Source organism: Anthonomus grandis, chromosome 3 (assembly GCF_022605725.1).
Source record: "Anthonomus grandis grandis chromosome 3, icAntGran1.3, whole genome shotgun sequence".
NCBI lineage: Eukaryota > Metazoa > Arthropoda > Insecta > Coleoptera > Curculionidae > Anthonomus > Anthonomus grandis.
In genome coordinates, this window is record NC_065548.1 from 37,436,067 (window position 1) to 37,463,642 (window position 27,576).

The 27,576-nt window shown below is 29.6% G+C and overlaps 3 protein-coding genes across 7 annotated transcripts in view; 2 read left to right on the plus strand and 1 right to left on the minus strand.

Moving 5' to 3' along the window:
• The window catches only part of LOC126734443 (anillin-like), a 48,148-nt gene that overhangs the window by 13,844 nt on the left and 6,728 nt on the right, over nt 1-27,576 (minus strand). Inside the window, exons 3-5 of one of the 2 annotated variants that reach the window (XM_050438087.1) lie at nt 26,016-26,162; nt 25,663-25,907; nt 24,278-24,437 (exon numbers count right to left, since the gene is read on the minus strand). In XM_050438087.1, coding sequence (XP_050294044.1) covers nt 24,278-24,437; nt 25,663-25,907; nt 26,016-26,162 — 552 coding nt within the window. Of the gene's footprint in view, nt 1-24,277; nt 24,438-25,656; nt 25,908-26,015; nt 26,163-27,576 lie in introns of both variants that reach the window. The other variant, XM_050438086.1, reaches the window with a different exon arrangement.
• Nucleotides 7,420-27,576, plus strand: part of LOC126734444 (nose resistant to fluoxetine protein 6-like) — an 88,387-nt gene continuing 68,230 nt past the window's right edge. The window contains exon 1 of one of the 3 annotated variants that reach the window (XM_050438093.1): nt 7,420-7,515. Coding sequence is in view for 2 of the 3 variants with exons in the window: in XM_050438090.1 (XP_050294047.1) it covers nt 22,591-22,648 (58 nt within the window). In the remaining variant the exon portion in view is untranslated. Of the gene's footprint in view, nt 7,516-22,575; nt 22,649-22,818; nt 22,853-27,576 lie in introns of those variants that run through there. The other 2 variants (XM_050438090.1, XM_050438091.1) reach the window with 2 other exon arrangements.
• LOC126734445 (uncharacterized) lies at nt 8,212-12,435 on the plus strand. 2 transcript variants are annotated; one of them, XM_050438095.1, is made up of 6 exons: nt 8,212-9,012; nt 9,113-9,368; nt 9,457-9,698; nt 9,912-10,192; nt 10,760-10,945; nt 11,214-12,435. In XM_050438095.1, exons 4-6 carry the CDS (start codon nt 9,968-9,970, stop codon nt 12,387-12,389), a joined length of 1,587 nt encoding a protein of 528 aa, XP_050294052.1. In that variant the 5' UTR covers nt 8,212-9,012; nt 9,113-9,368; nt 9,457-9,698; nt 9,912-9,967; the 3' UTR covers nt 12,390-12,435. The 2 variants fall into 2 exon arrangements, with proteins under 2 accessions (XP_050294052.1, XP_050294051.1); XM_050438094.1 differs by lacking the exon at nt 9,113-9,368.

Consider the following 27,576-nt stretch of genomic DNA (forward strand, 5'->3'; position numbering starts at 1 on the left):
TTTGTAAAATTTTCTATTATTCGCCTAACAGCGCAACATGATGGTTTCTGTTTTTCTGGGAATCTACCTGCAAATATTTGGCATGTTCTCGATAAAACTTTGTTATATTCTCCATAGATAATAATCTTCGTGTGTATAATTGAATCGCCCCGGCATAGTAGTTTTTAAAAAAAATACGAAATTACAAGCAATACTGACATTTTTGTTATAATCCATTATCTTACTGCCGCTTCTAGCGGTTACTATGACAACCGTTATGACCAACTAATCAACAATCCTTGAGCCGTGTTACTATGCAGCTTTTAATATTAGGCCAAATTTAAATTGCCAATACTTCGGAAACTATGAATTTTTGGACTAGATAACCTTATATAAAATTAACCTTATTTTTAATTATCTTTATGAAAAAATAGTAAAAATAAGGGGTTTCCATTTAAAAAAATTGACTTTTAATAATTTTTGTCATTTTAATTTTTAATGCTAGTTTTTGACCTCCCTGTATCTTTTTTTTAGCTAAATATTAAAATAGTCCTTTGAAGTGGTCCATCTTTTGAAATAAAACCAAAACTAACCAATAAATAAAGGCTACTAAAAGGGAGTAATCGGTAATTATGTAAGGGCTTATAAACATTACACATTAACACAATTTTTCACATGAAATTTAAAATATGTCAAAAACGGCTACACTTAGATATAGGATATTATACACAAAATATACCTAGAATTTCATGTGGAAGCCAAAAATGCAAAAATATACAGGCTGCTCCATTTAAAATAACGAAGTTGACACCTACTTCCGGTATAACCGGAAACGTCACAACTGTCAAAATATTTTAGTTGTGTGGCCCCCATCAATTGTTGCCAAATTTTCAAGATTTTTGAAAAATTAGTTTCCGAGATATCGATCGCGTCTATTCGTGGTGAGACACCCTGTATATCAACACATATAATAATGTTAATTTAACTTATTGATGTTACATTTTTGGATTAAAAATAAAAAGTAGAAATAGATATACAATGTTATTCTAAATCAAAAAAAAAACAACTTTAAAGCAAAAAAAAAAAAATGAACATTCTTATTCCTAAACCGCTTCTAACAATTGAAATGGAAACACCGCAGGCAAAAGCTGATGTCATCTTAACAATTGACTTTACGTTTAGATCCGGCATTTGTTCTGTGTTTTTTCTTTAGTTTTTGGTTCAAAAAGAAAAAAGGTTGAGTGATTTCAGTGTATTACGATAGTAAAAATAGTAAAAAATTGTGCCATTTGTGCCGCACCATGGAAAAAGGCGATTTAAGCCAATCTTTTCACAAGTAAATACCAACATAATATATTATTATCATAACATCATATCAAGGGACAACCGTCGTCATAAACGTAGAATATTTAAAACTTATTAAGAAACCTATAATAAGTAAAAAATATTTAATTTCCATAATAATGCTTTTGAGTATAAGTACCTTTACTCTAATGAAGTACGTTAAAAAATGCATAAAAACTTCATAAATGGTAATATTATTTCTAATTTAAAGCATAATTTATTATACTCTATTTCAGAAGTGTATAGAGCAATAAACTGGGGAATTCCGTTCTGTTTGGCTACATTTCGTGGTAGTTCATAGGCGCAGGTACTTATAATATTTATGAATTTAATTTTCACGGATTAAATGCCTTTATTTTGAAAGAGATTAAATACTAAATAAATACTTTTAATCCTTTTGTATAGATACCTATCTTTTAACGCTTTGTAACATGCAAAAATGGAGTCAGGTAATATATACAGACTATAAATACTTTTAAATCATATTTTAAACGTTAGTAGTCACTGCTACGCTGTAGTGTAATCACAATATTATTATCCCAATAATTAAAAAATGGAGGTATTCAGTCCAACGAAAAGATGTACTAAAAATTCTCCACTATCGCTGAGTGAAAAAGTTATTATTTTAAATGTACATGATTGCATAAAACACGATTACCCTAGTTTTACTGTGCAAGAAATTGTTGAAAAATGTTCTCGAATGAGTGGAATTGGAAAGTCCACCATTTTCAAATTGTTGCGGGAAAGAAAAGTAGCAGGTCAAGTGGAATCTCCCAAGCAAAAGCCAGGACGACCTACAAAAGTCCTTGATGAAAATGCTAAATGTATAATTCGAAAAAAAGTTCACTCTTTTTATTTTAAAAAGGAAATACCCACCCTAGACAAAATTTTAATGGAGCTTGGCCGAGATGACAGTATTCCGTTGATAAGTAGAAAACTTTTATGGAAAACTTAAAAAAATATGGATTTTGCCTAGGAAAAGCATAACCGCAAAGCACTTTTACTGGAGAGCGACGAAATTATTTGTTGGAGACGACAATACTTGAGAAGTATCAAGCAGTACCGCAGGGAGCAAAAGAAAGTTTTTTATCTTCTTAGAACATTGAAAGGCTAGAATTAGTAAACAACAACTTTGTTTGAGTCCAACATGTGCACAGGGGCAAGAGGGGTGTTTTGTTTACAAACATATTTGCCGATTCTCTGTTGTCAAGTCGACGCAAATTTCCAACGGAGGAAATTTTTAGCTATATTTTAACAACCATTATAACGTTAATTTAATTTATTTATGTTGTATTTTATAGGAAAATTTTAAATAAAAAGTATAAATACTACAATTAACCTATTTTAAGAATAAATATAATATCCTTAAGCAAAAAAAAAACAAAATTATTAACATTCTTATCCCTAAAACTGCTTCTAAAAAATTTGAAGCGACAACAACGGAGCTTAAGCGCCTGAGCCATACGCGTAGTGTCATCTGTCAAACGGCTTTTTGTTTATTTTCGGGATTCGTGTATTTTCTTTAATTTTCGGTTTCAAAAGGAAAAAGTCCACATTTTAGTGTTTTTTTAAATTGCTAGGATGGGAAAAACCTGTGTCGTTTGTGCCGCATCATGATAAAAAGGTGATTCAAGCCGATCTTTTCACAAGTAAGTACCGATACTTTCATAACATCACATCATGGGGTAACCATCATCATAAACGTAGAATAGGGGATCTTATAGATAAACCTAATAAAAACTTGAATGTGAAAGTGTGCGTAAAATACCAAAATATTTATATTTTTAAATCTAAATATTTTTTTGAACATATTCATCTATCAATATGCTATAAAAAATATAAAACTAAAATTTTGTCCCTGGTTTTATTACAGGATTTTATGTTTTTTTTTGGTTGTTTTGGCAGAAAGAAGGCATACCTAATACCCATGTACCTATCTATGTATAGTTATGTTTTTTTAATATAGACATTAGGTAGATAGATGAAATTATTAATTTTTTATTGCCTTTAAAGAATTTTAAAATTTATTTAGATATTGATATCTATGTATAAAGTTAATTTTGTCTTTCCCTAAAATTTGGTGGATAATTTTTTTTTGTTTTACCATATTGCAACTTACAATAATATATATAGTAATTGGCACCACATATTAATTCATTACTGTATTTTTTTTTGCTTTTTGATTAAATATTAAATACTTATTATAGACTGCCTAATATATGCCCAAAGGCAACAATGGATTTCATTAATGGAAATCAACACAATTAAACAGAACATATTTGTTTGTTCAGATCACATCCTTAGAAGTGATTTCTTATATAGGGAAGATAATATTATCAGTAGCCAGACTATAAAACAAATCAGCTCTACCTCAAAGATAATTTTTTTTAAATATATTTTTCTAGTATAAAAAAATCATCACAAAAAGGATTAGTGTTACTCATATAACTTTATTTATAACTAATACTAATTAAATTAGGTAAGTGTGTGAAACTATTTTTTTACTAGGATTTCTGATGCACTGGTTAAAAACACAGCAGCGGATAATTCAGTTAATTTACCAAGTGATTTATCCTTTAAAGCTGCAGGGGCAGCTTTCCTGAAGAGTGCAAAAACTTCTTTAGATTCCAAAATGGTATATAGTACAAACAGTGAAGCTAATATAGATAAGTATGGATAATTAATATAGATTAATATTTTTGATACACCAAACTTTGTATAATTACAGATCTGATCATTCATCATCAACAATAACTGCATCTGAGATTAATAGTTCTACAGTAATCGTGGGGTCTAGGTCAACAATTACTATTTCTCATCCAAGCCGTTTTTGTTTAACTGGTACACATTCCCTGACTCTGCCAAGGAAAGGTAAAAATACACTCAAAATAGACTACTAGTTTTTTGCCATGTATTATCCTATTCTATATATCTTATTTAAAAGTGATATAGTATTTTATTGTGTTATATTTGTTTAATATTAAAATATTTAATATTAATTAAATGTATGATATTACAAAGATTCTTTATAATAACATACATTTTATTGATCAATTGGATTATCATAATACATTTTTTTAAATTTTGGTAATACTATATTTTTATGTATATTATTCTAGGGTAAAATCAAAATGATATCCTGAGGACCTAAGCACTGATGATTCCACCATTTTAAAATCTAAATCACTTGTCACCAAATTATAGGAAAAAAAATAAAGAAAATTAAAATTCGAAGATTGCAACAAACAAATTTGTGCCAAAGAAATTGAATTAGATCTCAAGTCATTATTAAAATACTTAAGAAATAATAACATGATTTTCGAAAAAAGCCCAACATACTACATATTTTATTTGACTTGTAAAAGTACCTGTTTGTATATTACTACTAATAAACTATCTAATCTATTGTACATAGTCTTTATTCTTAGGTAAGCTTTGTTTTTTAGTATAAATTAATATGATATAATAATTGATATTAGGTATTATATAGGTCACTATTAAATGTCTCAAAACCATTATACAGGCTAAATACTCATAATAAAAATCTTATAACCTACAAAAAACCTGCAACTCCTTCACAATTTGAACATCCTTGTAGTTTTAACTTTTTCTGCTGAAGCAATACTGTCCAAGATACTGTATACTGTATACAGATCCAAAAGTGACATTTTCAACTGTTTTACTCTACATATTATGTTCAATAAATTTGTGAAAAAAATATATTATTCCATTTAAACAAAAGTAACTTTCTAAAATAAAATAGCATTTAAGTACATTAATTATAAGGTAAAAAAGTCCCAGTTGCACGCCTTTGGCGAACCGTTTTCAATGTTTATCAGTGGGACAGTGGGTAACAATGGGCAAAACTCATAAATTGACCCAAAACCGGGTGGCACTACCTGCAATCAACGAAAAGAAAGAATTTTACATTGAAACTAATACCCAACTAAGGTAGTGGCATAAAATATTGGTGGATCACCAGGTACCACTTTTGCATACCTAATGAGGTTTTATTGCTCTACACACTTCTGAAATAGAGTATAATAATAAACATTTATCATGTAAATATTTTTTGACAACGTCACTGGTAAAGATTACTTGTGTCGATGGAATCAACAATGTGATCGACCGACGTTGCGATATTGTTGCCTTTTTTTCTAATATAGGGACGTTATCTACATTCATTTAACTTTGAATGTTGACTTATTTATAGAGTATCTTATCATATTTTATGAAAAAAAAAATGCTTCATATTTTATTAAAGGGGAATAGTAGTATTGTTTTGTGCCTGTCAAAATAACTGACAAATGTTTATGATGTTATAAAGTGTTTTTTTGTCATTTCTATATAAGCATTTGGCATCATTGCATAAGAGACATTGCAAGCAAACAAACTGCCTATAGTTCGACGGCAATGATAATTCTAGCCTTTCAATGTCCTAAGAGTCAGATGTTGGGTCGTATTCTTTAAGGCAAATTTAATTACGAAATAATAGGCAACACATAAGGCTGGTCACAAAACTTGTGAAGAAATCATAAACGATCAACATTTTAATCGTATAAAACTGCAACCTTATAAAGTTTATTTAGAAAATCTTAAAGAAGGAACAAAACGATCAATAATCCTCTATGCAATATTAAGTTGCTATTGTATCAAACACTTTCTAATTTCTAAATAACAACCAAACTCAATTTTCTTAATACTTGATTATTTATTTTTATTGTCTAATCTATCCATAATTTACTATCCAATCTACTAAGAAAATTACTGCTAAATTGAGTAGGGTTGGTAGGGGGTAATTCCTGGATGATTTAAATAAATTGTTATTAACCTGTATATATTTTCTATAGCCTTTCATAACACCCTGTATAAACTCTACTTTACCCTACTCAAACTTTGATCTTCATACAACAAAGTTCCTAATTAAATTAAGTTGTATGTTTATACATTGTGTAATTAGGACAAATGTTGATATTTTATTTAATGTTTGTAACTACTTATTTTAATTGTATAACTTGTGCATTTCTTGCTATTATGCCTTTTCATAATAAAGTAATATATTTTCTTTATTTATTTAATTTCTGAATTCCAGACCTCTGTTTTTGGTGGGAAATGTATGGGTTTTTGAGATATTAGAAAGTTTTCGAAACAATTAAAAAGTATCATCGGTAACCGGTAATTGACATATATGACATTTGAAGTGAGTTTCCAGATAAATGGATAGGGCGAAGGGGGCCTATAGAATGGCCTGCGAGATCTCCTGATATAACGCCGTTAGACTTTTTTCTATGGGGTCATTTGAAATCTATTGTGTTTACTCCTAAACCTGAAAGTTTGGATGAACTCCGTCAACGCATCATCGACAGCTACCACGATATCCCACAACATGTTTTTGAAAATGTCCATCAGGAATTTGAACATCGCCTATATCATTGTTTGGCCAAAAACGGGCAACATTTTGAACACTTATTGCAATAAAAACTGATATTTTCATGTTTTTGTTTTCTATCTGAACAAATTAAGATAAACAAAGATTTTTCTAATTTTCTCGAAAACGAATCGACCGATTTAAAAAAAATCAAACGTCAAAATAAAAGACCTTTTAAACAAGCTATTACTCGATATCCCTTGCCATTTAAAATTTTTAAGGGGATGACCCTGGAGGGCAGAGGGTGAACGGGGGTGAAGCAATTTTAGGTTAAAAAGTTGTCCCCCTTGACAAACCTTTTGACGTATTTTGGCGTTTTTTTTTAAACAGCGGTTTTCGATAAATCCGTGGTGTTCCTGTTATTTTTATGTTAAGCGTCAAAATATATGCATTTTCGAAAACTGTCTATTATAGTGTACGCAAATAGAAAAAGTGATAAACGGAAGACTTTGTTTAAAATGAAGACAAAAAAAGTCCCAATTTAACACTTTTTGCTACTATAGTTTCCGAAAGTACATTTACATTACATTTCCCACTAATTATATGCGTACGGTATAGCAGAGAAATTTCAATTTGGCGCCATAATCAAATTTTTAAATTTACGGCTACTCTGCCGTCAAACCTATTTTTGCTTCCGGTTAGTACTCGCTCTCAGTCCACGGTTCAATGGTCAGTTTTCTACTGGCGTTTATGAAACCTTCAGAATAAGTGTAATTCTATAGCTAAGTTTACAACAGAAGGATTAACTAAGATAGCACCAAATTGTGAGTTTTTTTTATTTAGTCCCTAGAGGTTTACACCAAAAAAAAGATGGTTTTAAGTTTTAAGAATTTTATTTGGAGACTTTAAAGCTAGGATTAAACTGACAACTTACTTTTGAAAATGTGTTACATTGTTTATTATAATTTTGTATAAACAATTTTTTTGATTATTTTATTTCAAATACCAGCCAAAATTATATAAATGTATAAAGATTATTAGAGTGGAGAGACATAGTGGGAACATACATGTATATAATATGAGTGTGTTGCAGTTATTACTTTTTTCAAAAACATTCTACAAACCAACCTACAGCCCTTCTACTACTAGGGCAAGGTATAACCAATTTTATAATTTATTATGTTATAAATGGTTATTTAGACTAATGGCAGTAAAAGAGCAAAATTTTACAAAAAAAAACAACAAAAATAAATTGCAAGGTTAACTTAACCCGTTTTCCAAAGTGAATAAGTGTCAAAAAGATGGCGCGTAATTCAGTAATTCAAATTTAGTCTCAGAATAAAACACACAGGTGTTTACACCGATACAAATGATATTTAAGGCACCCCAACATCCGTGTCGGGAAGAAATAATGCGTGACGTCATTTAAATTGCGTCTTAAATATTTAGAACGTACACTGTAAACGTATTTAAGCTATAAATGAATTACGTCCAGTCACAGAATAAACCATCTCGTTTATTCTGTGGTCCAGTCGAAGCCAACTTTTAGAGTTCGCTTTCTTTCACGTATACCGTTTTTAATGCATCGGAGTATGTAGCTGTAATTATATGGAGCAATCAAAACGAAAACCGCACTATGTGGCGAAAAGTTTACTTAAGTTAACTTACAATTTTTTGAGCATAAGCAAAACAAATTTATCTTAGAAAGTCTTGTTTGTAAAAATAATGGAGTACTTTACCGTCTTGCAGTACTTTTTCTGAAGAAATCAGCGGCAATCGTTGGGGTTCTAATAGGTTAGGTTAGTGGCACTATTATTGTTTTTAAAACGGAGTGTCTACTATATTGATCTACCGGCCATCTAATGTTGCTACATCCCCGGCAAATCGGTGCTCGGTAAGCATATTTTGAAACACAGGACGCTAGGGGCATACGGGAAAAAAGTGCCGTGTGATTGGTCAGGTGATTTATGGGCGTTGCGTTCGTTTTAAATATTCTAGAAGAATATTCTAACCTCAAATTCAATGATTGTTGATTTTGGCGTTTGATGAAGATTGATCGTTATTCGTTTGATTATTTGATTATTATTGCTAGTCGTTTGATCGTTTCGTTGTTGTTGGGTTGTCTTTGAGATGGATATCTTAAAATTTAGTGAGGAAAATGGCTATGAATGTCGTGTACAAGCTGAAAATGAAAAAAAGAAGGAAATAATTATGCGTATTAACTTAACCACTCCACAAGATGCTGATAAATATCTATCAGCATACAAATTGTATTCAGGGACAAACTGGATTCGAAATGGGGAGTTAAAAGATCCGCAAAGGTAGGGATTTTAACTATTTTTAGGTAAATGTTCGTTATAGCGATGTAACGAACATTTACCTATTTTTATTATAAAAGTTTTTATTTGGGGTTTTCTTTAGAGTTGTGTATCATAAATATTATGTGTGCCAACATAGTTCAATAAATAAGAAAAAAAGTTATACCAAGACTGAAATGAATACAGGATGTGTTGCAACAATAGATGTTAAAATTAAAAAAAATACAACTAAAACAAAAAGAAATGATGAATATCTAAAGTTAGATATTCCTTTATGTGGTATTATAAATTTTAATTTAAATCATAACCATAATCTTGGCACAAGTGGTAGTTTGAAATTTATGAAGCTTTCTGAAGAGGTAGGCAGCAAAGTTTACTATAATTATGTATAACCCATAAATAGTTGTTTTTCTTTTCGTTATTCAAGCTGGTTCCTTTAAATTTTAGACTAAAAAGATGTTTGAAGGATATTTTGAGAATGGAATGAGCCCTGCCGAAGCAAGAAGATACCATGAAAGTTTGTTATTATTGGATGAAAAAGGTTGGAAAAAAATGGCAGATGCCTCTCTAAATCCAACTAAAAATGCACTTTATTACCTTCATAAAAAATGGACTTTAAGGCATTTTGGACAGGTATTTGAGCCAATACCAAAACTTCAAGAAAAAAAAAAAGTTTTATCATCAATCAGGTAATTAAACACTTTTAAAAGCCCACTTTTATGTGTACGTGTCATTTTTTGTGGTTTTCTTTTTACAATCAAGTACATAACTATTTATGTAAAAACACCCATTATTTTTTTAAATCTTTTCATTTACCTACATTATTTACTGCATTTCTTTATAAATTTAAGCTGATTTATTTTTAACAAAATTATTATTTAAAATATTTTAATTTTTTACAGGAATAAATATTGAAATTGCAACAGACCCATGGGCAGTATTGGTAGTTACGCCAATCATGAAAAGAGCACAGGAATTGCAGTCCTCCAAGGAACTGATATTTTGCGACAGTACATCAAGTTGCGACACCAGTGAGACCACAGTTACTGTGTTACTAACAGCTACAAAAGCTGGTGCCATTCCCATTGCGATACTTTTGCATGATGGGCAAACTACTGAAAGTTATGAACAAGCCTATGGATTGCTAAAGCGGACATTTCCAAACTCTTTTGGAGGGAATTCTGTAAGTAAATTATTAAATAGTAATTTATCTTTAAATTTTTTAATTTGGTTTCTATGACATTTTAACCCTTTAAAATTAAAAACTACAAAGATACCTACATACATGACAATTTACCCTTACTGAATTAGATCAAATTTAAATATAAATAAATCGTCCATAATAATGATAAAATAATATAGGGAGGGAATCTCTCTTAACACATGTATGTACGCCTTTTTTATGAATAGCTGTATCACCCATAATACTCTAAAAGAATAATTAGAAACTAGGCAAAAATTACTTGTATTTAAATAGAATATTTTTAAATGCACTATGTGATAATGATAATATTATAAACATATATTTATTTTTAGCTAATTATTTCCATTAAAAAAAACAACACAAATGAATCTTTTGTAAGTACATTGTATGTTGATTTATTCATATGGGGTTATGGTTTAATATTTTGGTGTATAAGTTTTTTTAATTAATTATTATATTGGTGGTTATGGTTTTATGTTGTTTCTTCTAGGTTGATATTGGTTAATAATTTTATAATATTACCTATATAATCCAAACATTTTTCAGGAGCCTATATGTTTTATGACAGACGACTCCAAAGCTGAAAAGACAGCTCTTAAAAATACATTTCCAAATTCTACTCAGCTACTGTGTTTTTTTCACGTGCTTCAAAAAGAATGGCGATGGCTTTGTGAAAATAAAAATAAGATTTCCATTGAAAAGGGTCAAATCTTAATGCATTTGTTTCGTAAGGTATAATATAAGATTATTACATAATGTAAATAAATTATGTTAATACATTTATTTCGTAATGCTTACGATAGTGCTCATTTTTTAACTATTTTTATTTTTTTTTAACTTTATTTAATTACTTAATTTTATTTATTGTTAATAAGAAATTTACATATTACATATATATTAGGCATAAATGGCAATAAAAAGCATTAAGTATATTAAGAAACATTATAAAAAGTCCGAAAAAGAAATGAAATGCACATTGATATAGCGTTTTTCTTTTTAGATTATGTATTCTGAAAGTAATGAAGATCTAAATGAACACATGTTAAAGCTGCAGCAAGAAGCGGAGGATTGTCCAAATTTTTGGGCAAGATTTGAAAGTTATTTTTCTAGAGGACAAGAGTGGTTGTATCTTCACAGGAAACATTTGGTCATAAGAGGGAACAATACAAACAATTACGCAGAAGTAACCATCAGAATACTTAAGGACATTATTCTTCATCGTACAAAAGGTTACAATTGTGTAGCATTAGTTGATTTCATTGCTTTTGTCTGGGAGGAGTATTTTAAATGCAAGTTATTAGATTTTGCCCATGGAAGAAGAAACGAAATAAAAAATAATTACTTAAAGTTATGTTCAAAAGTAAATGATTTTAAACCGGAAGATATTGTAACTTTGGGAGATGGATTGTATCAAATTAGTAGTAGTTCTAATATCTTTTTAAAATACATTATTGACGTGCTAATTGGTGTATGCAGTTGTCCTGCAGGCATAAATGGGTCATTTTGTAAGCACCAAGCTTACCTACATAAACATTTAAATATTCCATTTCTGAATGCCCCTGCTATTAATTTTCAAGAAAGAGCATCACTTGGGCGGCTAGCTCTTGGCGAGAAATGCCCCGAATCCAAATGGTTTTTGGCCCTAAGTGAGTTTTCAGAAAATGCAGATAATATACAAGATTGTGGTTATCAAGAAAATCATCTGGAAACTAGAATCGATGCACCATCTTCATTATTTGACGAGACAATAATGGAGATTGATGACACGATGAAAGATGACAACAAAAAGGAAGATGTAATTGAAGAAATTAAAGAAGAATGTAAAAAATTTGATAAAATGCTTAAGGAAATACCTTTAAAAGCATTAGAAAGACTTGCAAACAAACTAAAAAGAATACAAACTGCGCCGCAGCTATATTCTTTCATAGACAGTAAAGTTTCTAGGGTCAAAAGCAACTCAAAAATAAAAGTCCAGCCAACAACTGCTTCTCGAAGACGGCATGGAGCCACTCGTGGAAGTTCAAGAATCCCTTCAGGAAGACCACCTTGTGGCAAACGTGGTAGCCAAAGTGCTGTCAAAGGTAGTGGTAAAAGTAGTGGAAAACGAAAACATAACATAAGTTTAAATATATCTTTAAATCAACGAAACGCAATTATCCATGGTCGCGTGCATTAAATACATAATATGTACAAAAGTAATAAAAAATATTGTTTAGATTTTTTATTAAATTTTTATTTTTAATCTGTAGTTATGTAACACCTATATTCGTTACAAGTAGTTCCAATAAAGTTTATGCAGTTTAATATTTTATTAAGTAAATTATTTTTGCATATCCATAAACAAACACTATGAAAAAAAACCATCTGTTTTATTTTATTTGCGAATTAACAAATTTAAGTATGTTTAAAATACATGTAATTGCTCTCCCTTAAATATTTCAGAAAAAAATATATACATATTTATCTATAAAATTTAATAATCACAAAAAATCCACGTAAATTAATGAACTATAATTGAAATCGCCCGCCACGTTAATCTAACCAATCACACGTCACTTTTTTCCCGTATGCCCCTAGCGTCCTGTGTTTCAAAATATGCGCTCGGTAAGCTTATCGATATTCAAATCAAATCGATCAAAAATACTTTATTTGACAATTCAAAAGTTACAGTATAAAATAAACATTAAATTCAAAAACTATTTATAAAATAGGACAATATTTTGATTACAAAACCGGTAAACAGTAAATTATTCAAGGAGATTATGCGCGAAGAGTCGAAGACCCTTATAAAGTGAAATAAGAATTATAAAGTTAAATAATTTAGTTTTTCTTTTAAAAAAAATCATACCTAATAAGAAAGTCTTCCAGAGAACCAAGGAAGGGAAGAAAAAGAGAGAAAAGCTGATTTAGTGGGAAGCACAAAATTTACCTAAATGTATTATAACTGTAGTTGCTCTTAAAGACTTTTGTTTGGTATATTTGAAAAAAGTGTAAAAAAGCATATTTTTTACTTCAATATGCAGTACACAGACAAATTTAAAGTTTTATTGCTGAAAATACCAATGACCTTTAAAAAGCAGACGTTCTATCGCGAGAAAAGGCAAACCTGTACGCATTTCTTGTTCGAGACGAGAATATTGAAAATCAGTTTGGCAAATAAGCAGGTATATAAATATATTCCAGTTTTTAAAAATCGATAAGTAAATAAATACATATGTTTTTTACGTCTGTTAACCATAGTTAGAATATTATGGTGGTTAAGATAAGATCAAAGTCAAAAAAACATTGAAATATATAGACATTGATAAGATGTTACATGGTTTATATAAGATATGCCATATTGAGATCGCATACAACTGTTATGAATCTTCTATATGGATTTTTTTTATCTGCCAAAATAGTGAATCTCCATACACCACATCCGCATAGTCAAAGAGAGATAAAACTAACGTCGCATAAAAAATTTTTTTGTTTTAAATATAATTTTTTTAAATATCTATAAATATTTCTTAGATGTATTATAGCTTGCTGGACTATTGATATTTTTTCATTATTTATATAAATGTTAATGTTTTGCTCAATATATTCTTTTATATTTTTATTTTTATTAAGGATAATAATTTGGGATTTTTACGTGTTAAGTTTTAAATTATGATCGTTAGCATAGAAAGCTATGTTATGTGTATAGTCTTTGTTTATTTTTTGATTTACAATCTGGATGTGTTTGTTTACTGGAATGTATAATTATCCGTCATCTGTAAACTGTTCTCGAGGTTTTTACTTTTTTAACCATATCTGATACATAAATAGATAAGAAAATCGGTGACAGCACAAAACCCTGAGGGACCCTGTGCTTTATCAATTTAAAACCTGATCTGATAAAACCTGTTCTTGTTTTTATTTCCGCACAGTATATAAGCTAATTTTTTATGACTTATAGCACCGTCTATAGATTACAACAAGTCAGACCACTCGAGCGGCCCTGAAATCGATTGCCCCATCCCCGTTCCTCACCTCGCCATGCATCGGCTGGGTAGAACCCAGGTTTAGTTTTCGCAAGTACGTTAACTTGTGTGCATCCGTTTCGCGAGAGAGTTTTTGCTTGTAGCGTTTTAGACAATAATTTGGTTACATACTACTTGTATAAATATAATTACCCAATAATAAAGCAGTATGTATTTCATCCCTATATGTTAAATATTTTGTTCTATATTTTGTGTTTTACATGAAAGCATTACAATATAAAAAATAGTTTATTATTTATTTTCTCCCCCTAATGCTACTGGAATAGTTTTAGCCGATTTTACAACCTATTATCCCAAACCAACACACCCCACTTCTTTTTGTCGGCCACCAATCTCGGCGTTTAAGACCCGGTAAATTTTGATATTTTAACATATTTTATATATATTTACTATATTCACAAATGAATACAAAGTATATAATATACAAAACTACTTATTTAGCGCTTATTATGATAATTGTTTGTTATTCTTTTACGCTTTTCTATTTTTAAAACGACCTAATTCAAAAATTAAAATAACCCATACCGTATTTAAATTATTTTATATTTTTTAGTGCGTTTAAATGTGTTTTTTAATTGTTTATTTATTTTAACTTTAGATTTATTTTTTGAATATTCATCTCTAAAATTTCAACAAATAATAAGTAAAAACTTGTATTTTTTGATAAGACTCCTAAAAATGTAGCAAATTTAAACAATTCAACAAGTAAGGTTTTTTTCAAATTCACTTTTTATATATTATATTTGACTTAAAAGGCAGCCATTTTGAATCCGCCATATTAAACGCTTCCAATTTATTTAAAAGTTCAAATTCATTGAACTGATCAAAACTTCTAGATACACCAATTTTAGAAAAGGGAAACTCAAAAACATTTTAAAAACTGTCCTTGTTATCGAAAGCCAAGCACCTACAAAATTTGAAAACAATCTGACAAGTAGAAGTTATAGTTTAAATAGAATTCTTAGATTTGTTATATACATACATACAAACATTGCTACATAAAGGCAAAGAAGTGAAGCTAATATAAAAAATGTGTAAAAACGTTAATAATTAAGAAACACTGTCATATAAACACATTCTATTCCAGTCCTATAAAAAAAGTTCTTATTTTATGACTTAAAATACTTATGAATACTCCTCGTATAAAAATAATCAGCGCGCCTCAGAATTTGCCTTCATCGATATTTACGATAAACCCTGGTAAGCGCTCGTACGCAGCAAACAGCGGGATTCAAGGTCTTATAGTTTAAAACGCTTTGCTAAGGTCTAAGAAGGTCAAGCTCGTACTATCAACTTCAGGGCCGAGCCGTGCCGGGGGTGCAAGGGGTGCGCCGCACCCGGCTGGCGCTCATTTGGGGCGGTGAAATTTCCGAAAAATAAAATAAAAAAGCGCCAAGTAATGAAAAAAAAATTATGAATAACAAAAATTTATAAAATTTAAAACTTATAATTAAGGCGCCAATAGAATACAATGTTTACTGAAACCGAGCATTGTTCCCCGAATCGTTGCTATAATAATAATAATCTATATAGATAAATAAATAGGTACCAGGACCAGGTAGCACCGCAATTACAATTGTATGGTGGATTCAGCCAGGGTGGCGCCGGTGCTGATGATGTTATAAGGGCGGCGTAATTAAAAGAGCCGCGTAAAGTACCACCAATAGTAATTCCTCGAAATTTATTTCTTTCGGAATTTCAATACTTTTGGGTAATAAATAATATGTATTTTGGAGCTGCAGAAATAAGCGGTGGTGTAATGTTTAGAAATTCCCACCCTTTTATTTTTAATTTATTTTAATTTGCGAGTTTTAAAGCGACTTTAGTGTTTATTTTTAATACATTTTTATAAAAATTGTGTTTGTGTTATTAACGGTAAGTTTAAAATATTTTATTAATATCTTCCAAATATTTAGAACTTCATGCCTTAAGCAATTTTTCATTGAAAAAAGTAATTTCTGATTTTTGTGCCAATTCTAAAAAAAATATTTGTTGATTTGTATGGCTGATGGTCGAAAGAGGCTCTCTGGTTCCCAATACCGAAAAAGGAAGCTAGAAAAGGAGAAAGATGACAGGCGGTTAGCAAGTTCGTTAAAAAAGTTTTTTGCGTCATTAACGAACCCACAACCGGCACAACCTCAACCTTCAACAAGCCAAAGGCCGGATGTTCAACCTTTGACGTCAACTGAAACCGATGCCGATGTAGAACAACCAAATGATGGAGATCAACAACCATCAGGAGATGAACTGAAACAAGATGATCACTCGACGAATACGCCAGCAAATACGCAAACTGAGAACATTGAAGCTATTCAGGTAAATGAAGAACGATTTAAAGATCCAGCATATTGGCCCGAAATATTAACGGATAATATTAGATTATTGATTTTAGGAATAGAACCTGTTCAAATTAAAAATATTAATTATCCCATTAATAATTTAAATAGATGTTTTAGCGCTGCTTACTTTGAAAAAAAAAATTAACTAACAATGGAAAAGTTCCTAGAACCTGGCTTATTTACTCAAAATCTAAAGATTCAGTGTACTGTTTTCCTTGTAAATTATTTAAAGTTTCTGATAATAGTTTTAATGAGGAGAATGGCTATAGTGACTGGCGACATTTATCTCGGACTTTAGAAAGACACGAAACCAGTAGGGGGCATTTTGAAAGTGTTAGGAAATGGCTTGAATTAAAAAAATCAATAGAAAAAGGTTTAACTGTGGACTCTATCAATCAAAATTTATTTCAAACGGAAAAAAAGATGGACTTATATATGGATATGGAAATAGATAGATGGAATAATATCTGTTATCCAGTTTTTAGCTAGATAAAATTTAGCTTTTAGGGGTAATAGTCAAAATCTATTTGATAAGGGTAATGGTAATTTTCTGAAATTAATTGAGACGATTGCAAAATTTGATTCTGTAATGGCCGAACATATTGATAGAGTCCAAAAAGATGGGAACAAAATGCCGCATTATTTGGGAGATAAAATACAAAATGAATTGATTTTTTTAATAGGAGAAAAAGTAAAAAAGTGTATTGTTGAATGTTTAAAATCATGCAAATATGTCTCAATCATTCTTGACTGTACACCTGACCTTAGTCACCAAGAACAAATTACCATTATTGTTAGATTCGTTTTTACTGATGATTGTTCTAAAAGTATAGAAATTCGAGAAAATTTTTTAGGATTTTGTAAAGTTACAAACACTACTGGTAAGGGGTTAACAGATTTTTTATTAAATTATTTAAAAGAACTGGATATTGATATTGCCGATATGAGAGGTCAGGGCTATGACAACGGAGCAAACATGAAAGGCAAGCACAATGGCCTACAAAAAAAATTTTAAATATTAATCCTAGAGCCTTTTTTGTACCCTGTGCCGCTCATAGTTTAAATTTAGTAGTTAATGATGCAGCAAAAAGCTCTTTAGAAGTAACTAACTTTTTTAGCATTATTCAGGAAATATATGTCTTATTTTCGGCCTCAACTTACAGATGGAATGCTCTCTTAAAAGATTTTTACCAAAAGCTGTACAGATGCTAAAAGAAATCAAATTATTTTTAACACAAATGAGATCGGAAAACGGGTTTTTAGATATGATAAATGAATCTAAGAAAATTGCGGAAGAAGTAGACGCCGAAATTTCCTTTCCAGCCATTCACTCAATAAGACCAAGGAAAAAAAAAACGTTTTTTGATTATGAACACAAGGATGAGCCAATCCAATCTCCACAAATAAATTTTAAAGTAAATTTTTTTTTAATATTCTCGATATTTCAACCTCAAAATTGGATGAGAGATTTCACGATTTACAAAAACATATTGAATTATTTGGTTTTTTAAACAATTTGAAGGAATTTTCCAAAACCGAAATAATGACCTATTGTAAGAATTTAGAAGCTAAATTAACTGACCCTGAAACAAAAAATATGGACAAAAATGGTTGGACCTCTATAATGAAATCGACATATTATCAATTTACATTAATGATAGAAATATTTTCTCGGCCAAAGAAATATTAATATATCTGGTTGCTAACGATATGAAAAGCATATTTCCAAATTTATTCGTAGCTTTAAGAATATTTTTAACAATGCCAGTCACTGTAGCTCATGGGGAACGCTCATTTTCCAAACTAAAATTAATAAAAAACTGCTTAAGATCCACAATGAGCCAATCAAGACTATCAAATTTATCAATAATAAGTATTGAGGAAGACATTGTTTCTAATTTAGATGTTACCGACCTAATTAGGGAATTTGCATATAAAAAGGCAAGAAAAGTAAATGTTAGCATTTAAACCAGGGTTCTAATTACTTTTTTTTAATTTCTTTAAATTAGTATGTAAGTAAAATATGCTTTCTTTAGGTGTTTATATCGATGTAATTACATATTAATATAGAAATACTTATATAAGTAAATAATATATGCTTTTATGTATATTTTTTGTATAGATAATATTGATATATTGATTAATATGTGTGTTTGGAATTTAATTCAATATGATTTTTTTATTACACCCTTTTTTTTAAACGTTGTACTTTGGTAAGAGCATTTTTTAAAACACTTTTTATAAAAGTCACTGCAGAAGGGGCGGCAAAATTAGCTCTTGCACCCGGGTGGCAAATACCGATCACCTTGTTCTTCATAAGTTCGTATTTCACTTAGGACATTTACCGAAGCTGTAGTGGTACTGTAATATTTTCTAAAGCCTGACTGGCACTTTGAAATCAATTTGGTATTATCAGCAAACTTTGTTATCTGTTGACAGATGCATTTTTCAATAAATATTCAAGTAGCAGATAATACGCTAATTGGTCGGATATCTTTAAATTCTTTAGCATTATTAACTTTAGGTAGTAGCTTAACATTGCCTTTTTGTCAGTTTGCCAGATAAATGTTTTCTAATATGCATGATTTAATAATATTGATCAATGCCTCAGCACAAAATGCAATACAAAGCCTTATATCCTTATATAATGGAGATACCATCCATACCAGTCGCAGTAGAGAAGATCGGGTTAACTACTTTATTCTTAGAACATTGAAAGGCTAGAAGTAGCATACCGTGGAACTATGGGCAGGTTTGTTTGCTTGCAACATCTCTGATGCAATGATGCCAAATGCTTATAGAGAAATGGCAAAAATCACTTTATAATAGCATAAAAATTTTCAGTTGTTTCCGAAGGCACAAAACAATACTAATGCTTCCCTTTAATAAAATATCAAGCATTTTTTAAAAATAAATTTGATAAGATATCGAATATATTGAAGTCAATATACGTTAAATAAATGAAAATAAAGTACGAAGAAACGAGAAAACGGTAATCGCATCGCAACGCCGCTCGATCGCATTGTTGATGTCACTGATACAAGCACTCTTTACCAGTGACGTCGTCAACAAATATTTACCTGATAAATTTTTATTAATTATTAAAGAGTTTGACTATAAGTAATATTACCATTTATGAGCTATTTATGTGTTTTTTTTTAACGGACTTCATTAGAGGAAGGTCCTAATAAAAGGCAGCATTTTTGTCAAAGCATTTTTATGGAAATTAAATATTTTATTAATATAATATTATAGATTTCTTAATAAATCATGTTTTAAGACACACATTTTTAACATTTTGCAAAATTTTATTGTTATTGTTATATCGGACAAAACTCAGTTTTACATCACTTACTTATATCACATAATATATACTTCTATGGTGCTGACTTTTTCAAAGAGACAGTATTGCTTCAGCGGAAAAAGTTAAAACTACAAGGATGTTCAAATTGTGAAGGAGTTGCAGGTTTTTTGTAGGTTATAAGATTTTTATTATGAGTATTTAGCCTGTATAATGGTTTTGAGACATTTAATAGTGACCTATATAATACCAATTATTATATCATATTAATTTATACTAAAAAACAAAGCTTACCTAAGAATAAAAACTATGTACACTAGATTAGATAGTTTATTAGTAGTAATATACAAACAAGTACTTTTACAAGTCAAATAAAATATGTAGTATGTTGGGCTTTTTCGAAAATCATGTTATTATTTCTTAAGTATTTTAATAATGACTTGAGATCTAATTCAATTTCTTTGGCACAAATTTGTTTGTTGCAATCTTCAAATTTTAATTTTCTTTATTTTTTTTTCTATAATTTGGTGACAAATGATTTAGCTTTTAAAACGGTGGAATCATCAGTGCTTAGGTCCTCAGGATATCATTTTGATTTTACCCTAGAATAATATACATAAAAATATAGTATTACCAAAATTAAAAAAATGTATTATGATAATCCAATTGATCAATAAAATGTATGTTATTATAAAGCATCTTTGTAATATCATACATTTAATTAATATTAAACAAATATAACACAATAAAATACTATATCACTTTTAAATAAGATATATAGAATAGGATAATACATGGCAAAAAACTAGTAGTCTATTTTGAGTGTATTTTTACCTTTTCCTTGGTAGAGTCAGGGAATGTGTACCAGTTAAACAAAAACGGCTTGGATGAGAAATAGTAATTGTTGACCTAGACCCCACGATTATTATAGAACTATTAATCTCAGATGCAGTTATTGTTGATGATGAATGATCAGATCTGTAATTATACAAAATTTGGTGTATCAAAAATATTAATCTATTTTAATTATCCATACTTATCTATATTAGCTTCACTGTTTGTACTATATACCATTTTGGAAGCTAAAGAAGTTTTTGCACTCTTCAGGAAAGCTGCCCCTGCAGCTTTGAAGGATAAATCACTTGGTAAATTAACTGAATTATCCGCTGCTGTATTTTTAACCAGTGCATCAGAAATCCTAGTAAAAAAATAGTTTTACACACTTACCTAATTTAATTAGTATTAGTTATAAATAAAGCTTATATGAGTAACACTAATCCTTTTTGTGATGATTTTTTTATACTAGAAAAATATATTTAAAAAAATTATCTTTGAGGTAGAGCTGATTTGTTTTATAGTCTGGCTACTGATAATATTATCTTCCTTATATAAGAAATCACTTCTAAGGATGTGATCTGAACAAACAAATATGTTCTGTTTAATTGTATTGATTTCCATTAATGAAATCCATTGTTCCCTTTGGGCATATATTAGGCAGTCTATTTAATAAGTATTTGATATTTAATCAAAAAGCAAAAAAAATTACAGTAATGAATTTATATTTGGTGCCAATTACTATATATATTATTGTAAGTTGCAATATGGTAAAACAAAAAAAAATTATCGACCAAATTTTAGGGAAAGACAAAATTAACTTTATACATAGATATCAATATCTAAATAAATTTCAAAATTCTTTAAAGGCAATAAAAAATTAGTAATTTCATCTATCTACCTAATGTCTATATTAAAAAAACATAACTATACATAGATAGGTACATGGGTATTAGGTATGCCTTCTTTCTGCCAAAACAACAAAAAAAAACATAAAATCCTGTAATAAAACCAGGGACAAAATTCTAGTTTTATATTTTTTATAGCCTATTGATAGATGAATATGTTCAAAAAAATATTTAGATTTAAAAATATAAATATTTTGGTATTTTACGCACACTTTCACATTCAAGTTTTTATTAGGTTTATATCTATAAGATCCCCTATTCTACGTTTATGATGATGGTTACCCCATGATGTGATGTTATGAAAGTATCGGTACTTACTTGTGAAAAGATCGGCTTGAATCACCTTTTTATCATGATGCGGCACAAACGACACAAGTTTTTCCCATCCTAGCAATTTAAAAAAACACTAAAATGTGGCCTTTTTCCTTTTGAAACCGAAAATTAAAAAAAAATACACGAATCCCGAAAATAAACAAAAAGCCGTTTGACAGATGACACTACGCGTATGGCTCAGGCGCTTACGCTCCGGTGTTGTCGCTTCAAATTTTTTAGAAGCACTTTTAGGGATAAGCATGTTAATAATTTTGTTTTTTTTGCTTAAGGATATTATATTTATTCTTAAAATAGGTTAATTGTAATATTTATACTTTTTATTTTAAATTTTCCTATAAAATACAAGACAAATAAAATAAATTAACGTTATAATGGTTGTTAAAATATATCTAAAAATTTCCTCCGTTGGAAATTTGCGTCGACTTGATAACAGAGAATCGGCAAATATGTTTGTAAACAAAACACCCCTCTTGCATTTGTGCACATGTTGGACTCAAACAAAGTTGTTGTTTACTAATTCTAGCCTTTCAATGTTCTAAGACTTTATTTAAATTTATTTCCTTTATAAGACTAAAATCTAGTGTTTCGTCAATTAGTATTGTAAAAGTCAATAAGTTCTTGTGAAGTTGTATCTAATATGTATTCAGTTGCCTGGAAAAAATTATGTATTGCTTTTGCATTTTTAAGTTGGCCAGGTATGTGTATTTGGTATAAATATTTAGTTTTTTCCCAATATTTATTACCTTTTTTTGTGACAGTCTTCTAAAGTATGATATTGTATTCTCTTGCCAAAACATGATTAGTAAAGTTTCGAAGTTGACGGTAATAAACTCTTCAAATTTTGTTGTGTTCTTTGTCTCTTAACTCGATTAGAAATTTGATGTTATCGGTTAACCAAGGTAAGAAACGTTTCTCTTTAATTGATTTTACTTTAAGCCTAGCGGTGCATGTGTGTTTAAAATACTAATTATCAAGTCATTAAAAAGACCTGCTTTCTCGTCCATGTCTTTCGTAAGGTACACTACTTCCCAGTTACAATTTCGCCCTCAACAAATTTTTAAAGTTTATATTTTAAAGTTCCTGTGATTAATTATTTTGGTTGAACTAGATGAATGAATCACAAAGGGAGAAAACACACGTCATACCGCAAGAAACATACCCAAGAAAGTACTCCAAACTATCCAAAAAAACAAATTTACTACCATAAGGTGGCCTATATACCAACAAGTAGAAGACCTTCCCTCCATAATAAAGGATACAGTATTTTCTATGTCATTAAAATAGAACAAAACCCTTTGAAATTTGTTTTATTATTTTTCTTTTCTGTATTCCCTTAAAAATCTATAAGCCAAAATATAGACATCCGCTCATTTAGCCAGGTATCATTTAGGCAAAATGTGTATTACTGAACGAATGTGTTGGTTTGGGCAAAGTTTACTGAATAAAATACTACGTTTTATTCAGTAAACTTTGGTTTGGGCGATAAGGATGGCCGGCAAGATATCTCGATCTCACAATCATGGAATTTTAGTTGTGGCATAAACTTACCCAGAAAGTATATACAACTCATTTGTTAATGTTTAAGTTTGCCTCCATAGTTTAAAAAACTAAAATTTAAATTAATAAATTTAATAATTAAAACAAATACTTAATATATTTTTCTGAATTGCAAACAACTGGTATATACATCCGATCAAATAAGATACCTTTGGATCCTTTCAGCACAATCAGGAGTTTTTATGAAGCATCAAAGTTTTTTGTAAACACAGAAATAAAAAAAAGGTATTCCTCTCTGGGGTCAATAGGCGGAGACACATAGTTTTCGGCTTTGAATGTAAAAATTTAAAACAATCATCGACTATACTTTTGTTTTTAAGGCGGTATATTTTATATGCTTCTTTTTCTTGATTTTGATCTTAAAAATATGAATACATAATTAAATATTAAAACCAAAATTACTTATTTGGTAGGTTTAATACTGGAGGCCAACTAAATAGTATTAATTTCAAGAGTTTGCTCAATATGAATTGCACTGAAGATTTGTCTTCTATTAAAGTTTAACGACAAATACCATTAAAAATATAATTTTCAGGATATTTGTAAAAGTATTTATTTTTTACAAAAAATCAAAAATAAATAGAATTTATATGGATAAACAAAAACACGAAAACAGAATAGACGGTGTAACCTGACTCAGGGCAATCATTGAAAATTTGGCAATTCAGCACATATTCTTAAATTCTATCCGAGCTTTGTTTAAGCTTTTGTCTACTCTTTATAGGCATCCTAGGCCAGTTTTTATTTCTTCTATTTCTCTTACTTACCAAGATTATCGTCAAAAGATCCTTCATTGTTCATTTTCGAACTCCCTGTGGAGTAAGTTGAACTTATGTCGTCATTGTTACTCTCGGACCAGCCGAACTGTTTCCTTTCTTTAATTTTGTCTTTAATAATTTTTAATTTTTGTCCGTGCTTCTCTTCCACCTAAAATTAAAGCAAATCTTTAATCAAAATTTACAAAATGTTTTAAAATATATTTCGATAGATCGTCTTTTTAATGCGACTGTTTACTTGTAAATTTATAACTTTTTAATCGAGCGTATTTCATTTATCATACTATAGCGCTCTAAAGCTATAACCCTATTTTCTTTCGGATGTTTTTTTCCATAGAACGTTATAATTTAAAATTCTAAAAACATTGTTTGTGTCATTAATTCTAATATCTATTCTAAATCTGTGGCTTCATGATAATCAGACGTAGATTGAAAAAAAATTTTAGCAGATAAAAGTAATGCATTCTCTTCCTTTCAATCCTTCTATACTTCCTGCGTGAACTATAATGACTCGTTTTCCCTTAAGCATCGCATATTTAAAACACAATATATGCGTCAGATTATAGTTCTATTATATAGTTCCCTATTTACGATTATCATACTAGTAGTCAAGTAGTATCATGTTAGTAGTTAATCGATCAAATCTGTTCAAAGAATATCCTTAAAATATTTAGTATGTTTTTAGTATGTTTAGGAGGACGGACTCAAGGACAGGGCTTAGTCCATAATAGATCTGGTTATTCTTAGGTTAATTGTTTTGTTTATTGTGTATTTTTGTTTAATATTAGTTATTATAATATTAATTAATATTATAATAACTTAGTTTAGCTTTTTAACTTAAATTAGTTTATAATAATATTATAATATTAGTTTAATTAAGATATTTTCTTAGTTATGATGAACTGTTTTAATGACTATTGTATTTGTTACTTTGAATTTCTTGCAAATGAGCTTCTGTTTGTGACAAATGTATAGCTAAATAATTAATTTAGATTATAAATCATTAATGTCTACTAACATTCATTGGAAATATATTGAAGTACACACAATCGAAAGCACTGCTTAAATCACCACAAGATAAAATATGAGATGCCATTTTAAAGAAAACCGAGACCGTCCAACCAAAAGTGATGAAAAACATTCTAATGCTCTTTTAATATACCTATACTATGTATAATTTTTTAATTAAAGAAAAAAAACAAAAACTTGTACGAGTATAAGTCACGCCCTATATTAAACAGATTGCGTTAGGTTGGTAACCAAACCAAATGTGATCGTCAAATGATACAACGTTGCTTAAAAAGATATGAAAGATTTGATTTTCTCTAATACTAAAATATAATAAATATGAAAAATTTGGCATGCATTACATTTACCAGCTCTCTCACAACATCGCAGTAGTCATCTGTGGCGGTAGAAATGCTCCGGCTTCTTAAGAGGGCTGTCCTTCCCATTTTCGGCTGTACAGGCCTGTTACTCGAGGCACTTTTAATTGAGTCACTGGATTTCCAAGCATTGAGCTGTTCCAGTTCAGACAGTACCTGAACCGGCACTTCATCTACTGTTACGAATGTTAGCGGTGGAGATCGTTTTTGTTCTTGATGTTGATTTAAAGTTTCACCTGAAAAATTCAAAACAGCAAGATTTTAGAAAGATGCAGCTATATAATTAAGTTTTCCTTAATAGGAATATTTTAAAAAGAAACAGGGACATCCATTTATTTATTTACCATTATTATATTCCTTATTTAATGTACTCAATTCTGTACAATGCATTTCTTCGTTAAATTCCGGTAGAGAAGCCATATTTTCTACAGTACGTTCCAATTTAACTGAAACTTTATCAACTGATAGATTATGTTCTAATACTGATGAGTCTAGAAGAAAAAAGAAAAATTAAAATAGACACATATAAAAATTATTAGTTTCACTAAAGAAAGAAGGAAGTGGTGGACAATAATCTGATCTTTTATATTGCACGTACTGCTTTGTATTGAAAGCTACGAGGTAAAAAATTATACTAATTGTATTAAATAGCATATAAATCACAATTCCTTAGCTATTTTAGTCAGTAATCTCCTTCTTGGGTTTTCCCAAAAATGAGATGAGATATGTAACAAACGTCTCATGATATTATTTTAGTATTAATTCAATCATATTTTTCCAACACCCACAAATAGCCACGTCTTTTGGTTGACGCGTTAACATTTCTATTTGTAAAATGTCATTTTACGAACAGAAATCGGTCCTATTACTTCAGCACTGAAGTAATAATTTTGTACTGGACACTGACTGTTTTTTGATTTGGATTGCTTCGAACACGTTCTTTAATGTTGGTCCCAGGCCTTTTTGGTTTATTCGTCAGGCAGTGATTTAATATAAATATATCTTGATATCATTTTGATGTCTCATCATTAAATTTAACTTTAATGATATAATATAACTTTTCATTAAATTGATATATTTTAGTCATAGTCAGCAACGAACGTTGAGGTCTTTTTAAAGGCGCTTCCATGAATATCTTAAAACGAAAATTGTCATTATAGCCACACAACAAGCATGTATACACACCCAATTTTGTGGCACTTCTTATTTCTTACAAGTGACTAGTCAACTCTCACTTTCGTTGGCTCAAATGTCTGCTTCGGCATCTGAATCTAGATTTAAAGTAATTGAATATGACTAAAGGCTTTAAATTATCTACTTATGCATCTGAGGCTAAAATATTCACAGCAACTGCTTATCTAATCCGTCTTTAACTCATTTTTTTTTAAATATCAAACGTCTGGTTTTGCATTTATGCGCTTCAAATACTCTATTGGCATGTGCTAAGGTGCTCCAAAAGAATAATCTCTATTACTACATGTTTCGAACATAAAGATATTTATACCCAGAGGCTCAAGGTTAGAGTTTATATGTGTTGCTGATGTACTAAGAGCTAAACTTGAATTGCCTTTAGATTTAAAAAGCAGGTTTCATCCAAAAATTCGAACAAAAGTTAAGTTATGAAAGGACTGTTTTGAAATTTATTGAATTTCAAGTTGCATTTAGCAAAAACATAATAAAATTAACTTATTATAACGGGCTTTATATCGCTCTTGGAATAGAAATCACTATTTCTTTTTTTAGAAATTTAGAACTTCTTGAAAGAAGTGTATTAAGTAGTTTATCCACGTTAAGAAACATTGTCAATTTCAATAAAAGAATGTCTGTAAATTTTTGACAAGCTGAATATTACATGGGCACTTTTCAGAATTCATCAGTAATTCACCGGTTGAATTAACCGGTTAA